This window comes from Camarhynchus parvulus, chromosome 1A (genome assembly GCF_901933205.1).
Source record: "Camarhynchus parvulus chromosome 1A, STF_HiC, whole genome shotgun sequence".
NCBI classification, from domain to species: Eukaryota; Metazoa; Chordata; class Aves; order Passeriformes; family Thraupidae; genus Camarhynchus; species Camarhynchus parvulus.
In genome coordinates, this window is record NC_044586.1 from 38,447,462 (window position 1) to 38,474,850 (window position 27,389).

Consider the following 27,389-nt stretch of genomic DNA (forward strand, 5'->3'; position numbering starts at 1 on the left):
AATGGATAACTATTTACAGAAAACCTTCCTGCAGAAAACGAAATTTATATCTTGGTTCAAAGAGTCCCTAGGAAAAATAATGATTTTTGTTTTCTCCCCCCATTTTTGAAACACAGCTGCTTGTTTCAGGGCACTGGGTCACTAATTGACTACAAGCCTCATAAATGTTGTTTGTCCTCCCCCCACAGGGCATACAAAACCATTGAGGAAGATGACTTGAAGTTTCCCCTTATATATGGAGAAGGCAAAAAGGTGGGCACATTTGCTTTCCTTGGACTAAAGGAAGAAGGAATTCTGTGCTGTTTACCATTCTTTTTAGCCCATGGCAGTCCAGTGTTTTCCACTCAGTATCTCTTTATTTTATCGTTTTGACAGCTTGAAAGAATGTCTTGGTTCTGTCATAAATTAGTCTCATGTCTGGGGGATGGTGGGGAGAGCTCAACATAGTAATAACCATTTTACAGCAGTCATTTGTTGTTTAGTTTGCTTTTGTTTTTCTTTCATTGTAAATAGGCTACAATGAGAGTGTCATAAGTAACTGCCTTTAAATGTTCCTGTTTCATTGTAAAATATAACTAGAACAAAGCAGGGAGATATTTAATACTGCTCTGAGATGCAAAACTCTAATTTAGGAAGAGGAGGGATCAGGGCAGGATTTGTAAAGTAGAACACCTTTGACACTAGCTGAAGAAGATAAGGTTATGTGAACTCACTGTTGAATTTTTCTGATGTGTGAAGGCTGACAGTTGAAAGGGAGAAGCACTGTTCTGTTTGTTATGCTTTGTTTTCAGCTCTGTGATTAAGAACAGTGAGATCGTTAGTGTTGGTCCCAGCAAGCTTAGCTGGATGCAGCAGTAGGATCAATATAAGGATGCAGTGGTGTCAGTTTGCTGATATTGGTATGCTTGCTGTGTTTCTAAATAGTGCCCCTCTGCCGCATTAGGTTCTTATCTCAATGCAAAAATAGATGCTCTTCAAAATTAGTCCATGCTTTGAAGGTTCAGACCTGCAGCTTATCTCTGAATTTCGTTAGGTTTATAATTATTTGCAAAATGTTTCATGCACATCTGCTTAATTTACTTTTTTATGGCCCTGTGAAGCCAGGAGTCACTGAGGAAAAATGATTCTGAGTCAGTTGCTCAGCGTTAGTGATGCTGAGCTCCCTTGCCCAGAAGCTGCTGTGGCTGAGCTTGAGTTTGGAGGAAGTGATCTGCAGAGCACAGAGAGCAGGGTTCCCTGAGAGGCTGAATGGCTGGTCGGTCTTTGGAGCAGCTTTAAGGAAGGAGAGCCCAGAACCTCTTGGGACACCACTCATGTCACAGAGGCAGGTGCTGGGGGAAGGAAGTGGCAGATGTGAGGGAACTGCAGACCTGCTGTGCAGTGACTCTCCCTAGAAGAGAGCGCTGTGGTCAGTGCTGCTGTCATGTGTGTCTTCAGCAATTTAGGGTGGCTTTTTGCACTTTTCCCTGGTAAGGGGAATATACAACATTATGTCAATAGGAAAATACCACGGATTCATTATGTGAGTAGCTGAGCTCCCTGTCCTCTTCATAAAACCTATACTAACAGTATAATTTGCTGAAGGAATGCTCTCACAGACTTGTGTGGACAGTGAGGTGAATGGGTTAGGTTTCTGTAGACCCAGTACCTTAGAGATGGTGAGTGGGATGTGGATGAAAACAAAGCTTAATAAGGAGGAAAATGGAGATGGCAAGAGTGTGAAAAGTTTGACGTTGATTTGCTGTGTTAAATCTAGAGTTCCTGGGAGAGAAAAGGGTATTCATCCCTAACTGTAGCAGATACAGAGTAGGAATATTATCTCATTCCTTATTGACACAGTCCATGTAACAAGATTTTATCCCACTGCTTTTCTTTATTTCCAGGCTCGGGTTATGGCAACAATTGGAGTGACCCGAGGACTGGGAGACCATGACCTGAAAGTGCATGACTCCAATATATACATCAAACCTTTCCTGTCCTCATCTCCTGAGGTAAACAGCCAAGATTCAACTATCTGATTTGTGAGAGGGAAATAAATTTACTTAGTGTGTTTATTTGTTCTTCTCAAATCATCCCTTCTGACTGTGATCCAGTCCAGGTAACATGCTGCCCTTTGCGAAGGTGCAGCATGATAGTAACATCCACATAGTAGGAACTAAGTTCATAGTAGATTCTAAGTTCCCCAGCTGTGTGCTGATTGCTCCACATCCCTGTGCTATGGTTATCCCAAAGCCTTGCCATTCAGTGTGACAGACACCCATCTCTCCTCCCACCTTCATGTGCTCCATCTCCCATAAAGGCCTAGATCTTACTGCCTTCACAGGAGATGTAAATCCCTGTACTGCAGAAGGGATGTCTTCCACAGCAGTGTAGTATCCTGCTTTACACAGAGGATTCCAGATCACCACTTAAGCAGGAAAATGCTAAGAGTCATAGGAAAGGTACTTCATGCTTCCTTCTGTCTGCCCCTTAACCTTCAGTTCTTTTGATAGTTTTGTGCTAACACCAAATAATGACATTGTGCATTCCCAAATGATGGAGTTATGAGGAGACTATGTGGTATTTGGGTTAGGGGTAGTTTTAAATGCCTCCTTCATTTTAAATGGACTCATCACAAGCAATTCCACCCACTTTTTGACCTCTGGAGACCTTGCAGTGAAGGATATCAAGCCTTCCAAAGGGATTTAAATGTATTTGTTAACAAAGAACATGCAAGCTTTGCTTTTTTTTTCCTCCCATTGTAACTGCATTCCTCCTGTTCCTACATCAAGGAACAGATGTCACATATTTTTCATAAAATATTAAGCAAGGGCAAACCATCTGATGACAGCACAAGACGAGGCAGCTTTGCTTCCATGGCCCAAATGCTGAAAACTAAACTGTCCATTGTCAACTGGATTGCCAAAGTTTTAACCTTACCTAGTATTTGACCTTGAATTTGTTGCTTGCTATAGCAGTATGAGAGAATGAAATCACACAAACATCATACTGCTAGGAAAGAACCAAATTATTAAATAAACCTTGCTTATAACATCTCCAAGGCAAATTTGTCATGAATGTTTCAGGCTGCTCAAAGAATCACCAACAAAAGTATCAACAAAAGCAGGTTCAATATTAAAATGAAAGCAGAACAAAGTTTGTTGGCAGGGTTCACTCTACTACTTACTAGATTGTTGGAGCACATAGAGAAAAAATTGGACTGAAATCTAAAATCAATCAACTTAAAACTAAAGTTAGCCAAAAATTATCTATGTGGGAGCTAGGGGCAAAAAAGCTTAAGGGTAAGGAAGAAGGATGAGGGAAAAGTTAAGGATAAAAAGGAATAAGGGAGACCCTCCTGTTGAGTCACAAGGTTCAGAGTAGACCCCCTTGCCAAACCTTTCCCCGGACACGGCCACGAGTTTAGGCCTAAAGGTTTTAACAACACTTAATCAATAGCTGAATTTAAACAATTTAACAGAAGATTCTATAGAATTTACTGTAAGCACAACAGTAACTTACTTATGGGCTTAACTTACAAATCTAATGTATTTAAGAATTTAGCAGAGCAACATTCCTAGTACCTGTTCTGTAGCATATTCACACTCATAGGTACACAGACCTAAAAGAGTATGTACACAGCCTGCTGTGGTACAGGAGAGCTCAAAGGCTCTCACTTGGACCCACTGTTTATAGGGTTGCACCAAAGTTGGCTTTAGCCATATAAAATTTCCATTCTGGCTGCAATTTGGGTGGTAACTTTCTCTGAAAGTTTGATAACTTTGCTATGATGTTGTTCCATTTGGGTTGTTATTCAGGTAAGAATAAGTTTCCAAGGCTGTTTGAAAAATGCCAGGAGCTCGTTAGACACACAAGTTCCTGGGAGCAGACAGTGTTTCTGATAAGCTTGAGAGGAGCTCAGCTCAGGTGCTGTTCATCAAGGCCAAGGCCTGACAGCATTTCTGAGATCATAGTCTGGCCTGAGGAGAGGCAGGGAGGAAGGATGCACCACCACAATCCACCCCACAACTAAAGGCGATCTGGCTTACTCCACTCCAGAGTGGCAGTGTGGTCCCCTCTCGCCTCCGTGCATATAAACAGAGATATAAAATTTATATATATTTATATTTATTATATATAAATTGTATGTAAAATTCCAATTATAAAAATAAAAATTTTAAAAGTGCTGAGAGAACCCAACCTTGAAGAAAAGAGGGAGATCTACAGACAGCCCCTTTTTCATGTTTCCTTGCTATCGTGTACTTTCCCCCTTTGAACGTGTGGTGTCCCTCACTTGAGACCCGCTGCTGTTCTCCTCAGCCAGGCAGGCAGGAGCTCTGCCCTCATCACTGTGATGGATTTAATGCCAGAAAAATGATGCAATTCCACCTATTTATTTCTCTTTCTGGCTTGCTGAGAGTCAGTGTTTCTGGGGTATGTAATGGCTGCAGCACAGCATCCCAGCAATATCATCTCTGCCAATTGCTGCTGCAGTGTTTGTGTGTGTCTATAAACCAAAGTTCCTCATGGGCTTTTCTGATTTGTGGGGAATGTGTCTGTACATGTTCAAATTCTGGAATGTGGCATCCAGTTCGTATGCTAGCCACGTTTCAGGATCTCTTAACTGCTTTGCAAAAGGGAAGCAAAATTGGCTTTGTTTCCACATCCTCTTCACAGCTAAATTCAGCAGAAATGTATGAGGGCAGGAGGAGGAAAGACAGAGCACCCGCCACCTTAATTTAGAGATATTGGCAAAAAAACCCTGAGTATTATTAGGAAGTAGCATATGCTCCAACTTGCTTTCTGTTGCATCTCCTCCTCTTAGTCATCTCTTGCCTTTCTTCCCAAAGAGAGCTCCAGTGCTTTAACTCCTCATGTTTTTTCCTGACTTGTTCTGTCCAAACACGGGGAGCGCACCTTGCACAGAAACCAGCATTAAGAAACAACATCTTTATTCTGCCATCTGGGAGGCTTGGCACTTGGAAGCAAAGGCAGTGGTGTCAGGCAGCAGTCATATTTGGTCCCTGTGCAGCACTGGATTTTGAATTGTTTATATAGAGGTAGGGAAGCACAGTGTGTGGTTTCCAGACCTGGAAAAGGGGAGGCACAGGAAATTAAGGCACAGAGTGAGTCGTGACAGAGGGAAGATCCAAGTCCTCTGGCTCCTGGTTTTGTGCCGTAATTGCAGTGTTCTTTCTTGAGTAAGGGGCAGTGTGGTGAGTTTTCTGAACATTTTACTTCCAGCGTGACAAAGTTCTGGTGTGCTGTATCCACCAAAATTTAGCTCAAGGAAAGGTAAACGTCCCTGAGACTACATCCAGAAATAGGCATATAATAGTAATTTGAGGGTGGTGTGAAATGATACTTTGACAGAGTGCCAGGCTATGGGAGGAAAAGTCATGCAGCCAAGACTGACAAATGTAATCAGTATTCACTGGCTCAGCTGTTATGAGACCAGATTTGGAGACTTCTGCAGGTTGGTGAGCTCTAGAGATTTGAACCTTTTATAATGAACTGGAGTAGCACAAAGCAGGCAAGCCATGGCTGAGGCTCTCTGGCATGGAATTAAATATTTATTTTTCATAATGGAACAGTTAATTTGAAAGCTTTCAACAGGAAATTCTGCTTTTCAAAACTTAGAGCGACCTTGTTGCAGATGAAGGGAAGAATTTCATCCTGAAGTTTTTTGAATGGCAACTCAGCTATTTGGTGGGGAAAGATGGGGCTCTGATGGCAACATTTGGCCCTTGCCAGCAAGGAACCCAAAGCCAGCCATCAGAGTAAATGATAAGAAGGTAATGAAGAACAATTTTTGTTATTCCAGTGTTCATAAAATCTTTCTGATAACTCCACAAATATGTCCAAGGAGACCATTTTAGATTCATATCTGCCTTCAGGAGAAATCCTCAGGAATTATGCTATCCAAAGGAACAAGTAAGGCAAATACATAGAGAAGCACAGGATGATCAAAGGGAATCAAAGTGGCTTCAGGAAGCAAACATCACACTTAAGTGGCTTCAGGTCCTTGAGGTTATGTCAACAAGAGAATTAAAATAATAATAATAATAAATACAGTTGATGCTCTTGCATGAGCACTTTGATTCCTCAGAACATTTGAGAAACTGTTGTGCATCACAGGTTATTAATATAAAAGATATGAAGCTACAGACAAAGTGGAAAGTTGGCACAGTCTACTGGAAATTGGCTAACGGGCAGGAAACAAAGGGTGGCAGTAAAAAGCTAAAAGGAGATTAATTGGTGAATGCTGCAGGGAGCAGTGTTGGGACCCACTTTTTATTATTTACATATAAATTACACGGAGAGTGGTATTGAAAGATCTCATCATTTGCCAGGAAAGCTGCATTGGATAACACTGCGCATAAAAGGGATGATACAATTAAGAAAGGGCTTAATTTATTGAAGTAGCTGGGTTGATCAATAGTGCAGGGAGGGAATGCAGGCTGTTGTTCAGCTGGAATTCCCTGAGGCTGGCTGCTGAGGAGCACCTCAGGTGGCTGCAGGCTTACATGTCACTGCTGTGAGCGGTTTTCCAGCCACAGGGACTCGCCTTGGCTGCCTCTTAAAAACAAACCAGGCACAGTGCCTTCGCAGGGCTGCCGTACTTCTTCACAGCAGCCAAAGGTGGGGTTTGTCTGGTGGGTAGATCTGCTTGAAATGTAAATAAAAACCAGCCCACCTGTTTGTTCATTGCTTGCCCAGAGCAGTTTTCTCAGTGCTCTCGACTGCATGTAGGTAATATGTAGTATGAGAAACAAACACCTGGATTGAAGAAGGACATTATTTGACAAACTGCATAATTCATGTTCAGAAAGATGTGTATGACTATGGGCTCTGGCGGCGTGTATCCACTGTTACCTGTCAGCAGATCAGTAAGTACTAGTGAGGTTAAGTAGTATTATTCTATCTGTAAGATATAAGGGTAACCCAGTGCTTATTGCTGTGGCTTCATGGCTGGCTGCTGAGGTTCTTCTGCTTGTTCCTTAGAGTTTTTACATTTTCTGGTCGCTGATGTCAAATTCAGCTACTTTACATCAATAAGACATCAGCAGATGGGAGAAGTACGGTGACCAAACTTGGCTTCTTCCAGGGCTGCCCTGATATTCCAGAGAGATTAATTTAAATGAGTGAGAATCCATTCTTCACACAGAAGGGATTGGTAGGCTGGAGGAAGAGGGCTCTCAGGACATCATGGGACATCAAGGACACACATTCAATGGGGCACTTTCAGGAGTGATGTCTGGCTACAGAAGCAGCAATTCTCAAGGAAAAGACTGAAGTTTCAAGATGGCATTGTTAGGAAATTTGTCAAGGGTGCTGCACCAGTTAAGGAAACATCTGCACTGCCAGTCATTGTCCAGCCAGCTGTCACCTGAAGGAGCAGGGTTCTGCAATGCTGCTTTCTGCAAAGTGTGAGCAGCTTTGAGCAAACTTGCGTCACAGACAGAACTTTCCTTAAACGTTGCTCTACTTCCTTGAAATACAGCTGCGGGAAGGAGGCAGTCATTGGTAATGTTTACTCTGAAATCTAAAAAAATTAAATAGTCATTTTCATTGCAATCATTGAACTGCTTTTGTTCACATAAGATTTAAAGGGCTGTGGGTTCATTACTGTTGCAGTCACTTAGGTAATTCCCTGGATGTCTCCTCATACTTCAAAACTGTGGCATATCATACTCTGTCACCTTTTTTGTACAGTGTGGAGTGTGCTGTGGGTGCTGCACAGCATGGGATGTGTGTGGAGTGGGTGTTCAGTGAGCCCTGCTGGGCTGAGCTTCCATTCCATGTGCCCTGGTGGTGCTGCCCAGCCTGTGTGCTTCCAGGAGCTCTGCTGTCACCCTTCTCCAAGCCATCTGAAGGCACTGAGTGCTACTGCAAGAGACCCTCATTGACCCAAGAAAGAACTAGAACAAGGGTGCTGGCAGAAGAATGAAGGGTTAGGAGCTGGTTACTTTCTACACCTGGACAAGGCAGTCTGTGAACATAACCTGACCCTGCAATAGACTGGACAGCTCTAACTCTTTTCTGTCAGCAACATATTAGGGCCACCTACAGCTGTATTTAAGAAATCCAAGGCAAGACACAAAGAAAGGACTTAAGGTAACCGGAAGGCAGACAAAACTGCATTTCATTGAATGTTTTGTTCATGCCCGACTGGTTCTTATATGCAACAATTTTGCATCAATTCCCCAAGCGTGTCTTCTGTAACCTTGGCACTCTCTTTTCCTTAGCCTGGGGACTAGCCAAACACCTCTCTGTCCTGTGTCTCTTCTGACATCTAGTTTCTTCTCAACATATACCTTTGAGCTGGAGGTGCCCAGTTCACAAAACTTGTCCTTTTAGGAAGTACCATACCTCTTCCTAGATTACACAATAAATCAGTGAATGCATTTTTTTTTCTTGTTCCCCTAAAACAAAACATATTCTTGATAAAATGATCTCTTCTTGATATTGCTCATGGACTGGCGGCAGGTAGCTTTGAAAAGTTTCTCATCCATCCCAGTGCCACTCCTCAGTCAGACAAAATGGTTGATTTCAGGAGGATTCCAATCAGTGATGCATGGTTTTTCTTTCTGCCTTCTTCCCCACCTAAGCTGCTGGCTCCTGTGATGTAATGTGTCTTTTGCCTCAGTTGGGATGTGCTTTTCCCAGCACAGATGTCTGAAGCTTGGTTAGCCCTACCAGGGGCTTGGTGCTGAGTGCATCCCTGAGCATTAACTGTGATGCTTTCTCAAGTATTTGCTGGTCCCCAAGAGATCTGACCAGAACATGTGCTGTATATTGATGGTTGTGTTGGCCAACTCAGCCTCCACACTCCAGTGATTTCTGAGTTGCAACTGTGGGCTGTTAAGGCTGAAATAAATTCTGAGAGACAGGGACTATGACAGCTACTGATTTCTGTACAATAAGCTTGAGATGAGAGCTGTGCTGCATATAGGGGTCTTTTCTATATTCCCACTCAAGTCTGAATAAGCAGATATGCTCTAATGAAGAGAGTATCTTGCCTTGAATTTAATCCTCTCCAAAGTCCTTATTCAGCTGCTACCTTAGCTAATGAAATGAAGGTTACATTTTACAAATGACCTTCTTGTGCTTTTGAGTGAAAGGCGAACTGGTAGGGATTAGCAGTCAGATCTAGGTGATCTTTTAATTTTTTTTCCCAGTGGTACTGGTTGAAGTCCCATAAAAGTGTAATTATATTAAAAGGTCCAGGCATTTTATATGCATTGCCTGCTCCATGGCTCCTAAGGGGAGAGTGCACCATGAGGGAGAATAAAACAGCTCGTATTTTCTTGTTATGCCCAGTGCTTGTCCTGACTAACTGCTGTTAGTGGAGTCCAGGGCTGGAGCAGGGTGCATGATGAGGTGCACTGTTTCTGAATTTCAGTATAGGTGATCCTTCCCTCCTGTTTGCCTTGCTGTGGTTGTTATAGTTCTTTCAAACTGTGGTTGTTGCTGTGGTAATTAAAATGCTCTGTGGGTGCTTCCTAATGGCTCCCCATCGCAACCTGGGAATTGCAGGCATTTCTCAGCTGGAGTACAGCATGTGCAGGAAGGGGAGTTACACCAAGCTAAAGGCTTGTTTTAAAACACTTTCTATGGCCTTTGCTTGTATTCTGGCTCAGCTGATGGCCACGCAGCAGCCCCCATTGTGACTGCCTCCACCACTCTCAGCCTCTCTGGGAAGAGGATGGTGGAAGTTGTTTTAAAAGGCAGGCTGTGAAGTGGTGCCAGCAGTGATCAGCCTGACTAGGGCTGCAGACAGACAAATTGAAGTCAGAGGGTATTTTAATAGTGCAAATAAGCTTCATTTTGTGCAGATCCTGAATCGGTCTGTAGCTACTGAAATCTTTACAGATACATGTGACTGAGCAGTTTTTCTGCATTTCATGGAACTGCTCACTTGCTCAGGCCAAACTCGAGTGCAGCAGCTGCCTCAGGTTTAGAAAAGTGAATGCAATGCCGGCTGTCACACAGGCATTTCCAAACATGCAATCTGGCAGGCTTAAATGGACCAGGACAAATAGTGAAAACAATTATTTGTGAATATTTTATTAGAAAATATCAAAAATTCATCAAATAAATTATTCAGCTTCCATATGACTAGTCCTGCAAATGATAGGGAGGAGCCTCATGCGCTGAAGCCAGGCTGCTGGGTGGGGGAGGCTTCAAGCACTTCTGGCATCAGGCAGCAGAGAGCCTTAGAGCCTGGTTTGGAACACTTCATCCATCCCGTCTGGGGTTAGCACCTGAGCCACACTGAGCTGCAGCAGGAAGGGCTGCATTGGAGACAGGCTCTGCCAGTGCCATGGGAGGTTATGTCAGTGCCCTGGCTGAACCTGATAAACTCACAGCCAAACTCAGCAATGTTTCACAAACAGGTCTGACAATCACCTCCTTCATGAATTGCCTTGGGTTTTTTCTTTTAGGTGCGAGTCTATGACCTCCTGCAGTACGAGCATGGGCCAGATGATGTCCTGATCCTAGCTACTGACGGACTCTGGGATGTGCTGTTAAATGAAGAGGTGGCAGAAGCTGTCACTAACTTTCTACCGAACTGTGACCCAGATGATCCCCACAGGTTTGTGCTCATCCCCCATTTTCTAGCTTCTCCATAGAAGAGCACTTTCTGGTAACATATTTTTGTAGAAAGTATATGAATAACATTTGGGAAATACGCAACACTTACAAGAAGACATTTTTATAGGTTGGATGGAGCCTCTACAGCAAATGTGAGCAGTTGGAGCAGGGGCTTTATTATAACTCAGAAATGCCTGCCTTCAAAGGAGTAGGTGTGGGATCACAGTATCATGGCATGGGATCCATTTTGTTTGCTCTGTGAGGTCCTGTGAAAACTGTAGGAGGCTGGGGTCTTGGAAGAACACGGCAACAAGTCTCTCTTCTGGACAATCCCGTAACACTAAAGATTGTTTCTCAGAAAGACATCCTCAGCATCTCCCTGTCTCACTGCGTATATATATAAATACTGCACACTGTGGTTCCCACTCATTCCTAGTCATGGTGTGACCTTTAAACTCATCTTCCCTAGAGGATGCTCAGTGCTACCAGCTGCAGAACAGGTGTGGTGACAAAACAGGTGGAAAGTCTGACTTGTATTTCATTTAATTAGATCCTGCTTCATTTCATCATTTTAATATACCTCATGATCTTCATTTTTCTATCTTTGTCTCAGATTATCAGTTTCTGTCCTTAAAACATACCATCATGCAAACAAACAAGTTCCCAAGCAACTATCTAGAGGCTTTCTGCCTTGAATTTGTCCATAGGTTTGTCTGCTACTGAGTTCAGTGCCACTGTGAATTAAAACATTATGCCAGAGATCAGAAGTCTCTTGCTTGTAAATGGGACTGTGAAAGTGGAAAGAGCTTTATTTGTTCTGAGAGACTGTTCAGGAAGGGAAGTGTGTGTTGTTAGTGAATTTAGGGCCATCTACCACTTTGTTCTGCCCTCACCCTTGGCTGAGAGCAGAGAAGAGACATTTTACACATCCCCAGTTGGTCTGTGGAAAGTGGAGTTTCAGAAACAGCTAAGACCCATCTCAAAATGCTTGCTGTTTCTCATATTTCTAAGTGGTCATCTTCACAGGGTCAGCCCTGTTCATCAACAGACAAGATAACAGGGTATGGACACCTTGACAGTGACTTGGGTTTTAAAGGGAGAACACCTTCAAAATAACTCAACAGCAGTATTTTCTTGCTCTGACACTTAAAAATATGGAGTGCAAAAACAGGTTTTGCTGCAATCATCAGGAAAATGGATGATTGATGATTATCATGAAGCTGCAACTACATATTTTGACTTTGCCCGTCTCCTTATGCCAAAGATGAGGTGTGGTATGAATGACAGCCCCAGGCCATCTCTACTTCAGCAGACATGCAGCTGTGTCAGGCCTCTCTCTGGGAGGAGATCAGACAGGACCAGCTAAGGGCACTTCCAGGGCATCTGGCTGAGTGCTATGCAGATGTGCCATTAATTTAAGGTAGGAGGAGATGACCTATCCAGTCGACTTTCAGTTATTCCCTAACACCATTCAGAAAAGCTATGGTGCTTTTGTTCTTATTCCTTCACCCTTGAGATTCTTGCAAAGGCACCTGGTAACATGCAATACCTCTGTCCTGCTCTGTCTCCATTCTCATCTAGTATTTCCAAAAGATTGGCCCTGCCTTCCATCCTCACCAGTCCCATCTGTTGAGAATACAGTCAGGGTGTGTTGTCTCTCTTGTTCCTTTTGGTCTTTACTAAGCTGATGGTGATGGCCACCATGATTGCTGCAGTAGGAAGCAGGATTCTTCAACCTTTTTAACTTATTAGATGAGTTATTTCATCCATTATAGAACACTCAGAGCAATGAGAGACACTAAAGGAAAATTGTATTTTCTTTGTTTTGATTTAGATTTTCTCCTACTGGTTTAGTAATTGTGGAGGATTAGTCACTGTTTGTGCCAGCATGAGTACCACACATTCCAGAGCTAAGCCTGCTGTTTATAACTTAGAACAAACACATTTATTGGTGTTTGACCTACTGGTCTTTGAATGGACATCTGAATTGTAAATAAATTTGTTCTTTTAAGCAACTTTGTGCCAGATCGTTTAGAGGCTTACAGATAGTGACGGCAAGACATTTCTCATGGCAGCATGCAAAAGGTAATTAGAGCAGTCCCTCATATAGTTTACAGTGATATTTATGAAAATTACCTTTGTGGGATTACTCTTGCTGCTTGGTTGTAAAGAATATTTAAAGGTTTTAAAGTACTGTGTGAGAGGTTCTGTGTAATTATTTCACAGTGGTCTAAATGAGGTATAACTAATGAATTTACTGTAGCATTCCAGCCCAAGCTGTGGAGCTGCATTCCTCTCACTAGTCAGTGACAGAAACATCTCCTTTGCTGTATTAAACATGTTGTGTTTAAAGGAAATGTTATCCCAGAAAATGTCAGGTTCTGTGATGGGTGCGGTGACATAATCTGTGGTGAGGTGATCAGCCGAAAATGTAATATCTCTAGGGATGTAGAAAACTTGTCAGAATGTAAGAGACTTGCACCCTGGGTTTGGCAATGCTATGGTCTTCAGGAGAACCAACCTGTGGAGCAGCCTCTGGATCCACCTGACCCAATAGCCTAATTATTTCCTGACAGCAGCATATTAGAAAAGAAAAGGAAAAAAAAAGCCTAGAGAGGATTTTAGAGCTGCAGAGTACTTATCTGTTACATAATTAGCTCCTTGCGGGACCAATATCCCTCCCATTTGAATTAGAAGTCACTTTATAGCCTGATGGGTAAGAGCTTATAGCCCTCAGCAATGCTCTTGGGACTCTCCTGGTGGTACTTACTATGAGTATTTGTTGCCCACATAAAAGAACATTTCTGAATTCTGTCAAACATAGCATGTGCCTGGATGTCTCCAAGTGCAGCGAGAGCAAAGTCCTCAGGTCTCTCTTCATCCAGCCATGCAGACACAGCCTCAGGGGATTTGGGCACACATTTGTTTAGAGAACAGTTCCTGTGTGAGGGCTGTGATGGAGTGAAGAGGCTGGGATGGAGCTGGATTTCTTAGCCAGCTCATTTCTTCTGGGTCTTGTGGCAGATGAGCATTACAGGGCTCCTAGCAAAGGACAGGTGGCAGTGCCACTGCTGCTGTCCATATATCAGCTCTCTGAAGAGGTCTGAAGGTGGAGAACTGTGACTCTTTCCAACTTCCTTCAGCTGCATGTATGCACATTTACCCCTGACCTTGGGAATCTTTTATTTCTCATCCTTCTTTTTGTCATTTCTTGTCCCCTCGTTTTCCCTCTTACTAGAGATTTATGAGGATGCTGAGGAGGTCCTCCACCTCTGCTGGGTGTGAGGAGATAAGAAGCTGCTCAGACAGCAGCATGATTCCCCCACTCTCACTATTTCTCCTTCAGTACTTTCACTGATCAATACAGAAAGCTTTGGCATGAGGAAAAAACCTCCATTTATTTATTCTTAAAATATAAAAGTCGTATTCCAGCAAGGCTATTCATTAGGAGGAAGTGGATACTTTAAAACTACTTCAGCAGTTCTCTAATGCTGTCTCGACAGCTGAATCCCAATTTCATAGCGCTGGAGAATAAAACATTCAGTAATGGACTGCAGCTACTATTCATCTCCAGGTACAAGAGACTCACCCTATCTCTTCTGGTGCCAAGTTGAACAGCTTTGCTTTAATTCAGCTCTGCACAGGAAAGGAATATTTACTTCGCTACTGCCTTCACCTGTTCCTTTTTCTTTGCTTCATTGTGCTGGATTTTCTTGAGTATTTCACAGTTGGTCTACAAGAGAATTTTGTGTTTATTAAAATTCCTTTTTTTTTATCTTCCCCTCTCCAAACATTCAGCAGCAAAAGCCAAATACAATTAAAAGCAATACTCATTCCTTTGTACTCTTAGATGTGGGGAGTTTTTGTTAATTAGAAAAAGCAGGAAGGCAAAGTTTTCTTGCAGAATGATAGGTGTTTCTTTCTTAAATTCTGACAATAGCTGAGAAATCTTTGGGAAATATGTTCTTGCCAAAATTCACTCAGCATCAGACATGCTGTCAATAAATATTTCAGTTTCTTGCTTGCCACGTGGAGTCCTTTTGTTCCTTAGCCCTGCATCTGATTTGAGAAATGAGGAGTGCAAATATGTATGTTTGTGTTTTCTCCCTTAGAAAACACAATTTCATGTTGCATTGGGACAGTAAGGGCAGTGCTTCTTCTTACATCCTAATGTTCTAGCTCGAGGTTGTGGCACAGACTGATCTCAGAGCATGCAGGCAGTGCATGTGTGTATGCAAGCATGTGTGTTGGATTTCATGTCTTTGAGCCCTTCTTTTACTGCTAAAGTAAATCATTTTTCAAAACTAGTGAGGCCTGGAAATTTTATCCCTCAGTACCATTAGGAGCAATGGGTGCATGGAAGCTGTACAACATTACTTGAATTTGGCATCAAACCTTTTGAGTAGTTAAGCATTGGTTCATTTGCATTGAAGAAATCTTTCTAGTAGAGCAAATATATCTACTCTTGATTCAAAGGAGTCCTCTGAGTTCAAGGCATCAGAACTCTAGACACAAAACTTCTTCTTTTATCCCCAGAGACTGAGTAAAGTCTCTGTGATAGAAATTACAACTTAATAAGGAATTCTATGGTGAAAAGTTCTAAGGTTAGAAGAGTCCTCGGTAACTGATAAACCTAAACACACACACACACAGTGCTCCTGATCAGCAGAAATACTGTTCTTTCCCTTTCTACAGATGAGATCTAGGCAGATAATTTCTGGTCAAGGATCCTCCCTAGAAAAGAGGGTATTGAAATGCAAACCCTTCTTGTCCTTTCTGGTTTTGGAAACACAGAGGTATGCTTTAGTTCTGAAGGCCTGTGTGTCTGGCTTCATAGAGCCCTGCATCATCCTGGAGGTTGATACTTACACTTTTAATAAAAACCATGCAGACTGTTTTTTTTTTCTTGTCACTATAAACGATTCTGTTTATTTTAACTATCAAACTACAGAAAAGCTTGCCTCCACCCAATCAAATTCAAAACCTCTTGGCCAGGTGTTGGGCTGACGAAGTCAAACACGTGACAGTAGCTGTTCACCCATAATGAGATTTCTTTCAGAGGAAACTTCTGAGTGCACAGATGTGTTGATGTAGTAACAGCAAGTAAAGCAGTAAGTGAGAACATGGAAGCACTGTCTATGCACCTTTTGGACTCTGACACCCTTCTGCCCCCAGGCAGCATGTGGTAGTTTTTCAGGACAGAAAAATAACTCCCATAAATCCAATGCCACTCAGCCCAGCACAGGCTGGAAGTTTTGAAGCAATGTGAAACTTGGTATAAAGCACTAAATTAAGCACTTGACCACTCACATTCATGCAGTTTTGACTGAACTCATAAATGTGAAAGAACTGTGGGACTCTGTTAATTTGATCATATTAACCGTAAGTTTCCTTTTCCAATTTCAGAATAAAAGAGATTAAAAGTCATTTCTATGGTCAAGAAAACAGACAAGTTAGTCTTAAAGTGAATTTGGATTTTATTTTTATGCTCTGTTACTCGCTGTCAAATTACTTTCGTTGTTATAGCTCATTTCTGAAATGGTTGAACCATGTTTACCTTCAGGTGTGTCAGTGAACAATTGTGTAGTTTTCAACAAGTAGAGTTATTGGGGTCCTCAATTTTTCAGACTGCTATTAGAAAGCCATTTTGTTAAGGCAAGCGTGTTTAATATTTTTCTGAAGATTGTTGAAGCCAGGCACTTAGAACAGCCAGTGACTTTTGATCAAGTGCTGCCTGTCAAATAGCTTTACATTCTTATTCAGGAACTGTCACTGAACTGGAAGGAGTTGCTTTGTGCATGTGCCACGGTTTGTGTTTCTCCTGCCTGCTTCTAAAACACTGGGAAGCATGTCTCGGTAGGTCACAGCATCAAGTCTGGCAGGCAGCAGGCTGTGCAAGCCCAATGTGCTCACGGAGGCCACCCTCCCTGGCTGCACTGTGCCTTCTCCGCAGGTACACGCTGGCGGCGCAGGACCTGGTGATGCGAGCCCGGGGCGTGCTGAAGGACCGGGGCTGGCGGATATCCAACGACAGGCTGGGCTCCGGCGACGACATCTCCGTCTACGTCATCCCGCTGATCCACGGCAACAAGCAGTCCTGAAAGGAGCACCAAGAGTGGTTACAGGACGGGGATCTTTTTGGGAAGGGCCTGTAAGAGACAAGAGGTTTTTGGTGGTCTGACCAGGACACTTCCAGTTGATGTAATCTAGTCAAAACCAATGCTGGAGGGGTGTTTTTCTGCCCAAAAGGTAGGGTTCTGCACATATACTGTATATGATTAAAGATAACCCTTAAGATTCCAATTTCCCTACAGAAGTGGTTTTGGTGCTTAACAGGAATGGGATTTAAATGCTGCTAGCATATTATGAATTCTGTCATCCCTCTAGGTGGGGTGGGGAATTAATTTTTTTTTCTCAGTTTACCATGTAGCTTGGAAGAGCCATTTCAGTTGTGAAAGTAGAAGTGGGTATCAGAAGCCAAGGAGGCTCCTGAAATCTACCCCCAAATATTCAGAAGGGGGCTTGGGTCACATCTCATTTAAGAATATAGATATACATATATGAGACTCAAGAGTTTTCTTTCAGAAAGTTGTATTCATGACTTATCTATGGGCAACTTCAAACTTGTGTAATCCTTTGAGCCCCCATTTTCCTCTCCTGTCTCTTCTTCAGTAGACTATACCTCCTGTATTTTAGTAGGAAAACTGAAATTGGTTTCAGTGTAACTATGCCTGTTTACTGCAGCTAAAAACAGTCACCTGCAAAGTTTTCCAGGAGAAATAGGTCACAGTCCTGTATGGCAGAATTTATTCTGGGGTGAGGAGTTACTTGTCAAGATTTCTTGTTGTGTGTATACCACGATTATACAGAGCATGCAAACTCAGCTTTATGTGACGTTTACCTGGAGGCTGGGGTTTCTTTGGGATCAGAGATTTACATTCATTGAATGGTTCTGCCTGCTTTATCCTGTTGAAAGGATCCCTGACCATAAAATTTTTCCATCAGTTGAGATTTAGTAAATTTGTTTGGGCTCCTGAGTGTGTTTTCAGTCAGTTGGACTTCTATTAGAAGTAGTGGCATTGTTCTCATGAGCAATTTGGATACACAGATAGTGATCTATTTCAAAGATATTTCGGTTCTTCCTGCCTCATTTATTATTCAGTACACCTTCACCTGCTTGACTGTGGTGATCAGAAAGGGACAGCTTAAAACTTTCTGTCCTCTTGGCATTGAAATTGTACTCAAGGATTAGAAGATGACTGTGGTAGGTAGATACAAGCCCTTGCCTTGCTTCAGCTCTTTTCTTAGAAGTGATAATTTAAATAAAGAAAATCTGTGTAAACATTTTTGACATGAAAGCAGTGGTCCAGGAGAGAAACAAGTGAGCAAGTCTGCAGTGTAACCTGGCTGCCTAGTCCATGCAGGCAGCTCTCTTACTTCATTGGTAGGAATTTAGGAGAAAACAAAATCAGAAGGTTCTAGCATACAGACAGGTATATTGGCTGGAGAACCAGCTTCCACCTGATTTGTGCCCAGACCACATTGGTGTGGAGCTGCTCATCTGGTTTGTACCTCTTCAATAAGAACAAAGACAGGGAGCTGGCATCACTGTAGGGCACTGACTAGGGAGCTCACAAACGTTGTGTCCTTTCCAAAAGAGAAGGAGATGCTGTGCCCTTTGCAGGCTTTCTCCTGAGCAGGCGTGGCCCGGAGCTTGCCAGTTCTGTAATTTATGATGTGCTGTGTAAACACAGCGCAGCCCGAGCGTGGTGCAGCTGCCCAGATGCTGGACTTGACTGCATCTGGAAGTAGTTTGGTGGATTTAAACTACTCTTGCTGCAAATCTCTATACCCAGAAGAGTTTCAGGATGAAAGCAGGCAATGTGGAGAGTGGAACAGCTCAAACATTGCAGCAAGCTGCGTGATTCTGGCCTGAAAACTGTTCTATGAGTTCCCCAGTGCCTCATGTGATAAAGCTGTAAAGAACATGGATGTTTTACATTCTAGAGCTTCAGCATAAACCAATGGCATATCTGATTATGTTGTCTTGTGCTTTTTTTTTCCTGATTGTTTTTCTTTACCTATTTTTCTGTGTGCATTTGGGTGAAAAGAGAGGCTTGGAGTCTAGAATATTTTTCACATGGCCCCTCATACATTTTAAAGTTTAAGCAAGAGATCTTCTCTTGCACTTTCTTTTTGGCCTAATAAACTTACAAACATGCTTTTCATGCTCTGTGTAACTCCTGTTGTCTCCTTACAAATGCAGTTGTGTAGTCCTCTAGCAATTCAGATCCTCTTTGACAAAGAAATTAGTGCTGACAAAGCAAACAGCAAAGACGCTGGTGCTAGCTGGTAGCAACTAGAAGCCCAGGTCAGATATTTCTGTGCTGATGCACTGTTGGTCTTCATTTGGTAACATGGTGTCAACACACATACCAGTTGCTATAAAACCACTGAGTTCCACCAATGTGGTGGAAATAGATTTCCAGTGTAGCATTTGCCAAAATTTGAAAGTGAAATTTCAATGGCAATGGAAAAGGCACCTTCTTATTCAGGGGTGTTTTTAAATGTGCCCCTGAAGAGATGGGTTAGCAGACTGCATGTCTTGGTGGGAGCAAACTGGCAGGTGACTTCTCAGAGCATGATCTGGTGGGCTGCTGAATCAGCCTGCACAGTGTTTGTTGTTCATCTGAGGCATTGCCATCAGTCAGGAGCTTCTCTGCAGCAGCTGGGCCCAGGCTGAGTTACGTTCACTGTCAGCCCCTCTCCCAGAAAAGACAGAAATACAGTATCAACAGTTAGTATCAATTAATGATTCTGAGAACTTTAATAAAAGATTTTATACTCAGATGTATATGACTGAAACTATGCTGTGACGATTTTGTTTTGCTTTTTTGGAAAGTACCTGTTACACATTTAGGTGCTTGCTTTCTGGAGTGTCTGGCACATCTCTGATCCATGGATTAGTACTTGGGCTTTCACTTTTACCTGCTTTCAGTAGGAGGTTCTTGCATACCTGAGCTGGGGTCTGGTGCTCTGCTTCAAGCCATGGTATTAACACATACTAATACCTAAGGCTCACAGAAACACAGACAGAAGTCATCTATTGGGGAGGTATTATGTGAGAAGCAAGAATAATTAAAAGCACTTCCAATTCCCTTTAAGGTGGAATTACTTTGCATTACACAGCATTAGGAAAGACTGATGGCAGGGAGGATTCCTGGTGCACAATGCCATTTTTCAGATGCAGGATGGGTACTGCCATGTTCAGACTTGCAGCTGCTCTAGGGCTCAGTGAAGCTCCTAAGTTAGGAGCAGACAGCTTGTGTCCTCAAACTGGAGCAAGTTAGGCACCAAGTCCAAATTTTAGATCCCTGGCATGTCATCTTAGCTACTGCCTGATGCCAGCAGTGCTCTGGCTTTTTGCCAGTCAAGTTCCCTCAGTATCCAAAACTGCTACAGCCTCAGCAGCAAGGAACCTCAGTCTCAGTTACATCTGCATTCATATTGCTATTGCACACAGTGTTCTGCCTTGCCTGTGCTTAGAAAGTTGGGCAAATTCTTGTCCTTCCTTGGATAATGGCAAGGAAAGGTGCCAGTAAATGAGTTCAGTTAGCTGCAGTGTAGCACTGTCTTCTGCTGCTCAGTCCAGTCCCATTTCTAGAAACTCAAAACCAAGAAACTTATACCATTCTCCCAGAAATACTGTTGCAGAAAGTGGAACAGCCATTTCAGATGTTTTTCTCTTGCACTACAGGCTAAAATTTTCTTTCTTTAATTTTATTAAGAAGGTGGTTAGAAATTTAATTTACACCAGATTATGTAACACACAACCATCTTTAGGTGCATTAAGACAATAATGCTTCCTTCATGAACACAAAAGTGTATTGTATGAGAGGACTGCTCTTCAGTGGCCTCACACTGGAGATTTTTTTAAAATAAATTTTAAGAAACAACAGGGCTAACTGACTAAATGAAAAGTGGTCAGAATCTGCTGTTAACAGTGGATTTCCATTTGCAGTTACTTCTGTGTAGACATATGACAAGAAGTTTTGTGAGGTACTGTCAGCTCTGTCCCTCCAGGATGTTTCTGAAGAACTGCTCTTGATGTTTGGGCAGATTTTGGCTCTGAACTTCTGCCAGGTTTATAAAGAACACTACATGCTTCAAGCAAATCTGCTGTGTTTCTTCCAGCCTTGGTGTTTTCCTTTTATTTTACATTTTATGTACTAATACTTTCAGCATTTTTCTATCAAACATGAATGGCAAACTGTGTGAAACTTTTATTCCTCTCAGACATTTTAGGTATGTAAGTAGTTTTTCTCCATGTGTCCTAGATGAAGACTCAGTGATGTGGCTGTCATAGAGAGAGTGACTAAATGATGCTGTGACTGTGCTGCTGTATTTCTACCTGTGATGTACTTGAAGGAGGATGCCCTTCTCTGCCTCCATGCTCATTCTGTTTTCTTCTTTTTTTTAATCCATTGCTGTTGATGTTCTTTCATAGGTGTCTAATTTTGATTTTTTTAATACCTGCCACATTTATCTTTCCTTCAATGGGCATTTCATCTTAATATCTTGAGATCTGTACAACTGTCTAGGGTTTGTATGTCCTGAAGAAAGGAAGGACCTGCTGGAGGAAGATGTTTTGGACCAATGTACTTCTGCTTTGTGACTGTGAAATGTTAATCTTTTTGTAACCTAAGAACAAAAAATGTTTAGTAAAGGGATATATTTTGTGTTTTTTGAAACTTTTCAGTGCAATGAACAAAAGAGGAGGATACTGAAGAAGTGTATGTGCGAAGTTTTAAAATAAAATTTTAAATTATATATTATATAATCCATCTAGATGTATAGTCATTTTTATTCTGCCTTTGTAATGAACATTCCCTGAGTCTCTTTATGTGTATTACTAATTGTGCAATGCAGACAAGAAGCACACTGCTTTACAAGGCAATTGATGACTCACTGACAAAAGGTCTGACTCTTGAGTTAGTGAAGTGAATTCCTTTGAGGTGGATTAGTGGATGGGTTGATCTGGAAGAGTTCAGCTGTAGGGTCGCTGTGAGAGCTTTGTGCTGCCATCAGATCACGATTTATCACTCAGACTGCCAGTTGCCATGTTCTGACTCAGTGAAGAGCTGTGCAAAGTGATCCAGTACCAGCTCTCTGAGGCATTGGATGTAATTTTGGAAATGACAGCTTAGTTGGAGGAAGTTTTCCTTCATCCTCAATTCCTTAGGAATCACTGTCTTGAACTCTGCTCTGAGTTTATGTTTGAGTAAGGGTGAATTCATGGATTACACTGAAGCAAGCCCTCATGGTTATTTAGTAACCAGAGGTGCTTTTGCAGGTATTGAAGGAGCAGGAACTGACACTGGCCTTGCCCTGTGCCAGCACAGCCATGGGCAATGGGTTGCCAGCAAGAGAATGAGAGCTGGGCATGTACCTACTCATTATATTTTGAAAAATTGCATTGTAGCACAAGTGGTTCTCCTGCTTCCTATTTCACCTCGTGCTTAGTAGAAGAGCACTGAAAGCATCTGCTCTAGTGCTACTGTGGTTTTTAAATGCTGCACCTGCCCGTTGTATTATCCATTGAGCACAGTGGAGAGTGCAGACAGGGCATGTGTTACTTTCTCTCACTCTTGCTTCACTACTCTTCCCTTAAATCCTACAGTTTATTACTGCAGTCCGACCTCAGTGTCAAGTTTAAAATTGCTGTGCAAATAAAACTTCAGCACAGCTTTGCCTGTCTTGCTGGTGTCAGCTGAATAATAAGTGCTGGTAGCATGCAGTGACAGGGAACTGTTGCACACCAACTGAACCTAAAGGACCTTATTCCACATCATCCTTTTGCAATTCCTATGCCATAAATTCTGTAAGCTTAGATCAAGTAAGGCTTCTTATTTTAAATTTTTTTTGGTGATTCACCCAACTCTTAAAATTTGGACATCAGTTTCTGTAATTCATGTAGGCAATAAGTCAAGTGCTTTGCCAAATAATCCATTCATGTATTCTACTGAATGTGCCCAGTTAACTATAGTGACATAAGGGAACAATCCCAGTCATTTATTGTATTTTGTGCAGTTTCTGTAAAACCAGTTTCTTAATGTATCCTGGTAGAGCAATGTACTTTCACAGAAGGTTGACTTCTTTAAGCTTATACACAGTGGCTTTTACTGATTCCAGAGTTTCTCTCATGCTTTCCAGGAAGGCTTATATCAGTCAAGGTTTTTTCACATCCTCTCTTCTTGTTAGGAGCAAGGATGAAGGTTGTTTTAAAAAATCCCATACTTTGCAAAACAAAGGGTGCCATAACTTTTTGGGAATGTTAAAACAATTTCAGGGGAAATGGTGCTTTGAGGGTGAGATTGTTACAAAGGAGTTTGATGAAGGTAGGACAAAATGTGTCTACAGGTGATAAAGACACATTAGTTGGAGACTCTTAATAATTTAAGAAAAATTCATCATAAATTTGAAGATGTAGCAATAGTCCACGACACTGTCACAAAATGTTAAGGGGAGAGGGAGGTGTCTGTAGCAGAAGAAATAATTAGATATTTACTGTAGCTAATTTAAGACTGATTATTTAGATGTGTAGATAGATAAAATCTCTCAACCTTCATGAATTTGAGGCCATCCAATACTAGAATTATGTGTTTTAGTGCATAATTTCTCAGTCTCTAAAGAGTCAAAGTATCCCTCATCTTGACCACAATCATTTATTCCCTCAAGTGACAGGAATCAATCCCTCACAGTGTTCCTCTGTCAAGATGGCACCCAACCAGCTGTAATGGTGTTTTCTGATGTTTTCTGTGAGCTTCTCAGTCATCCCTGGATTTACAAGTCTGTTGGTTCTGCTTGTCTGTGGTAATTCAAGGACTTTCCCAACAGACTGGACTCCAACAGAGCATCTTCTGGGTTTATTTATGCTATGGGGTGGTATTTGTCCTTCCTTTCCTCTCCTTACTGTGCCCCTCTCAGATTTAAAACATTTTGGAGTAGTTGACTGCTGTTTGAGATGAGCCACTGAGTCCCTGGCCAGCCAGCTTTTCCCACCACTTGCTTCCTGCAGGTGCTGACAGCAAGAGCATCACCGGCAATGCAGGAATGCTGCTACCTGAAGGGAAGACTCATAGAAGGGGAAATGGTTTATTCATTATTCTAATATTGCTCATTACCTCGAAATTAGTGCTTACAAGCCTGTAATATTTTAATTCTCACAGTTTGAAAGGGGAAACTTTAATGGTCTTTAAGTTGGTTTTAGAAGGCTCAACTTTTTGACCATTGTTACCCCAGTTCTTTGGCTCAGTTATTCTCCAGGAAAACAACTCCTCCTTGGCAAATGAAGGGCTGTCTGGAAAATCCAAAGGCTGTCATGCAGCTCAGGTAGAGCATTTAACTTCTCATATGATAGTCATTGTGCATTTCTGTAATTGCTACAACTTTCTGGGGACTAAGCAAAGAAACCTGAAATTTTGCTATTTTTGCTTTAAAAGGGTAAAACTTAAGAATATGGAAAGTCTGCAAGATATCCATGAGTAAAACTACAAGGAAAGATCCTGCTTTCCCATGAGAGTTACTGTGGAAGACAAATGACTAGGCAGTCACCTTATGAAATAGCACAAATTGTTCCTAAAGAGAGACCATTTCTCAGCCCAGTATAATATTCAATAAAGCTCAAGGATGTAAAAGCAGCTGACAGCCCTGCAATCACTTCAGTCTGTTCAGAATTTAGACTGACCCTGCCCATCCAGATCTCTTAAATGTGTATTAGTTTAATTTTTAATCCTGCAGCCCTTTGTGGCAGATGTGGGCTGAGGCAGCTGTTTACAGTGCAGTATCACAGCACATTCTGGGACAGGCAAGGGGAGACAGGGAGAAGCCAAACCCAGTTGCAGTTATCCAGGCGCTAGAAGCAGACAAATCAGTTATTTAAAGAGGGAATTGCCAAGGAATGTACAAAGAGCAGGGGATTCCTGAAGCCATGAGCTGTTTAGGCCTTAATTCTGAAAAATCCTCTTGTCCCCATGTTGTGCCTGTTTACTTTCATTCCTGGGTTGGTACCACAGCTAATTGCACCAAATGTCTTATTTCTTAACATCCGCCAGCTTTCCCTAGAGCTTTGTCTGCCAAATGTCAACTGCATCTCATCTAGCTGAGATCAAGGTATTCCATGAACAAGCTCCTAATACAAAATTCTTATGCTGTATTTTCTGAGGATTGTGTTCACTATGCTCCCAATTAAAAAAATAAATTTACTTTTTTGGTCTTTGCGCCCCCTTTTAGAGCTTGTTTTTTGCCAGGACTCATGCAATTGAATTTTACATCTGGGAATTTAGAATATGTTAAAAGATCTGGAACATCATTCTTACTCCTTCTCTGCTTGAGCACCAGCATAAAGCAATTCAAATGAACCAGACAAGAATCAAAACACAACTTTCTGTTTCATGTCCAGACATATAAGTATTCTGTGAATGGCAAAAATATAAAACACAATGCTGAGACAGTAAATCCTGCTGTGGTTACATTTTTTAAGAAGGGTGTTTTAGGGAATGTTTGTTTAGTGCCAAAAAAGGGGGGGGAGGGGGGAAGGGAAAATATTTATTGTTATAAAAAATTTCCCAGTCATTCTTTTCTGCTACTGCTCCTGCAAGGTTTCCCTGGTGCTGGCTTCATTAGGAAAGCTGATAGCCAGGGACTTGGGTACTCAGTCAATTAGAAAATGGGAAAAAAAACCCAACAAACCTGGAGTCCTGAGCTATATGTCACAGACTGAGTTCTAATAAATAAGTTTTTGTAGAATATAAAAATTGAACATACATAATTATATGTACATATATGTATACGGAAATATAGGAAAAATTAATAACTAACTTTAAGCAGCAACTAATAAGACACGCATTTCTCCAGGCACCTCATACTCAATGGAGACAAAATTGAGTTTTAAAAATGGAACAATTCAATTTTGTTCGTTCTTTGGAGGATTCCACAGCTACCTTATACTGCATCTCTCCACACTTACTGGGAATGCAGTACACAATGGCTGTCAGACACCTTGGGCCAGTGAAGCACCTGCACTGGATAACCAGCAGGCTCCTGGAAATTTATTGTATTTTGTACAGTTTTTGTAAAACCAAGGCCTGAAATTTTGTCTTCTTAATGTATCCTGGTAGAGCAAGCCAACTGGGTGATGAGTTGAGCCTACACCTCATGAGGATCTGCAAGGTTGAGCAATGGCTAAACAACAGATGAACACCTAAGTAAAGGGATAAATCTCTCAGGATGTAGCCCCTTTTCCTTTTCCTTTTCCTTTTTCTTTTCTTTTTCTCTTTTCCTTTTCCTTTTCTCTTTTCCTTTTCCCTTTCTCTTTTCCTTTTCCTTTTCTTTTTCTCTTTTCCTTTTCCTTTTCTCTTTTCCTTTTCCCTTTCTCTTTTCCTTTTCCTTTTTCTCTTTTCCTTTTCCTTTTCTCTTTTCCTTTTCCTTTTTCCCTTTTCCCTTTTTTTTCCTTTCTTTTTCTGTTGAGCTAGGAGATGAATGCTTCTATTTGCACACCACCTAAAACAAGGCTCAAGAGCTTGAACACCAACCCTTGTAAACCTCTCAGCAGAGTCATTGCTCCTCCACTCAGGAAAATGGAAAACAGAAGGACTTGTCTCTCTTTCTGCTCTGGAAACAAGCAAAGAGACAAAATCATGGTTTTACCTGCAGTCAAGAACTAGCACAGCTTCTGCTCTTCAGGTCAGGGTCTGCCTCACAAATAGAGCTTGGTAGAGAGACTCAAGGTTTTGGGGGTCTCCTCTTTGTTGTGCTGGGCTATAGTTGGCACTTAACAATATTGCTTGTTGTCTTGTAACAGCTGAGGTGGATTGTGTTGCTATTCACCAACTTGGTGTTGCTCTTAAAAACAAATGTGCTGAGGTTTCTGGAGAAATAGTTATTGGTTTGTTTTTTTTTAAATGCATCTAGGGCCATAGTGTGATGATTTCCTGCCAGCCTTCCCCAGACACTCTCCCCTTGCCCTCCCCAGTAACAGAACATGCTGCTGTGTGCAATGAGCTGCTTGCTCCCAAGGAGGTGATTCATTTCCACAGGCATATTTGTAGGAGAAAAATGCTTTGAGGGTGTTGGTGTGGCTCTGTGTGACTTGCATTGGGGATGAAGTAGAAACCTCAACGTTGCAGACATACCCAGGGTCATGTTCACAGGGGTAGCAGTGAGGGAAGGATGTGAGCAGAGCATGAATAGCTCTGTTGCTTCATGTGAAAATAAACTCTAATAGCAATTAAGAGAAAGGAGTAGGAAATTAATAAGGCAGTAAAGATTTTTCAAAATTGGTCACAAACCATTGGTTTATCCCTTGAAAAGCTTAGTTGACAAGGATTCTCTCATCCCTTTGTCCCCCTATCTCTTTCAATAATCATCCTTCTTCATGCAAATATAGATGGAAAGGGGGGAACAGTGAAAGGTTAAAATGGAAGCAGGCTATCTTTCATCGACATGGTAATTTCCCTGCTTGGCTTTGTGCCAAGCGCTTACTGCAGCCACTAGCTGCCATTCCAACATGAGTGAAAGGATCTTTAATAAGAGTGTAAATAAAAGCCAGGCTGAGAAATGAGTTTTCCATCCCAGCAATCACTGGCCTAACCTCAGCTGTAAATAGTCTCTCAGAACAGCACAGATGGAGTACCAGCACCTGGGGATCAAGGCAATCTCTGCACAATGCAATTTAAACAGCTGGGTACAATTGAAACACGAATTAGCAGGGATAGACGGAGGGATTCCATTTTGTGTGCTAGGTAAAAACA

At 41.9% G+C, this 27,389-nt stretch overlaps 1 protein-coding gene across 1 annotated transcript in view; it reads left to right on the top strand.

Annotated features, from left to right (window-relative positions):
* The window catches only part of PPM1H (protein phosphatase, Mg2+/Mn2+ dependent 1H), a 131,619-nt gene extending 110,245 nt beyond the window's left edge, over positions 1 to 21,374 (top strand). Inside the window, exons 7-10 of the mRNA XM_030960787.1 lie at positions 189 to 252; positions 1,884 to 1,991; positions 10,428 to 10,579; positions 16,532 to 21,374. Coding sequence (XP_030816647.1) covers positions 189 to 252; positions 1,884 to 1,991; positions 10,428 to 10,579; positions 16,532 to 16,679 — 472 coding nt within the window. The 3' untranslated portion in view covers positions 16,680 to 21,374. The remainder of the gene's footprint in view (positions 1 to 188; positions 253 to 1,883; positions 1,992 to 10,427; positions 10,580 to 16,531) is intronic.
* Positions 21,375 to 27,389: the final 6,015 nt, after the last annotated feature.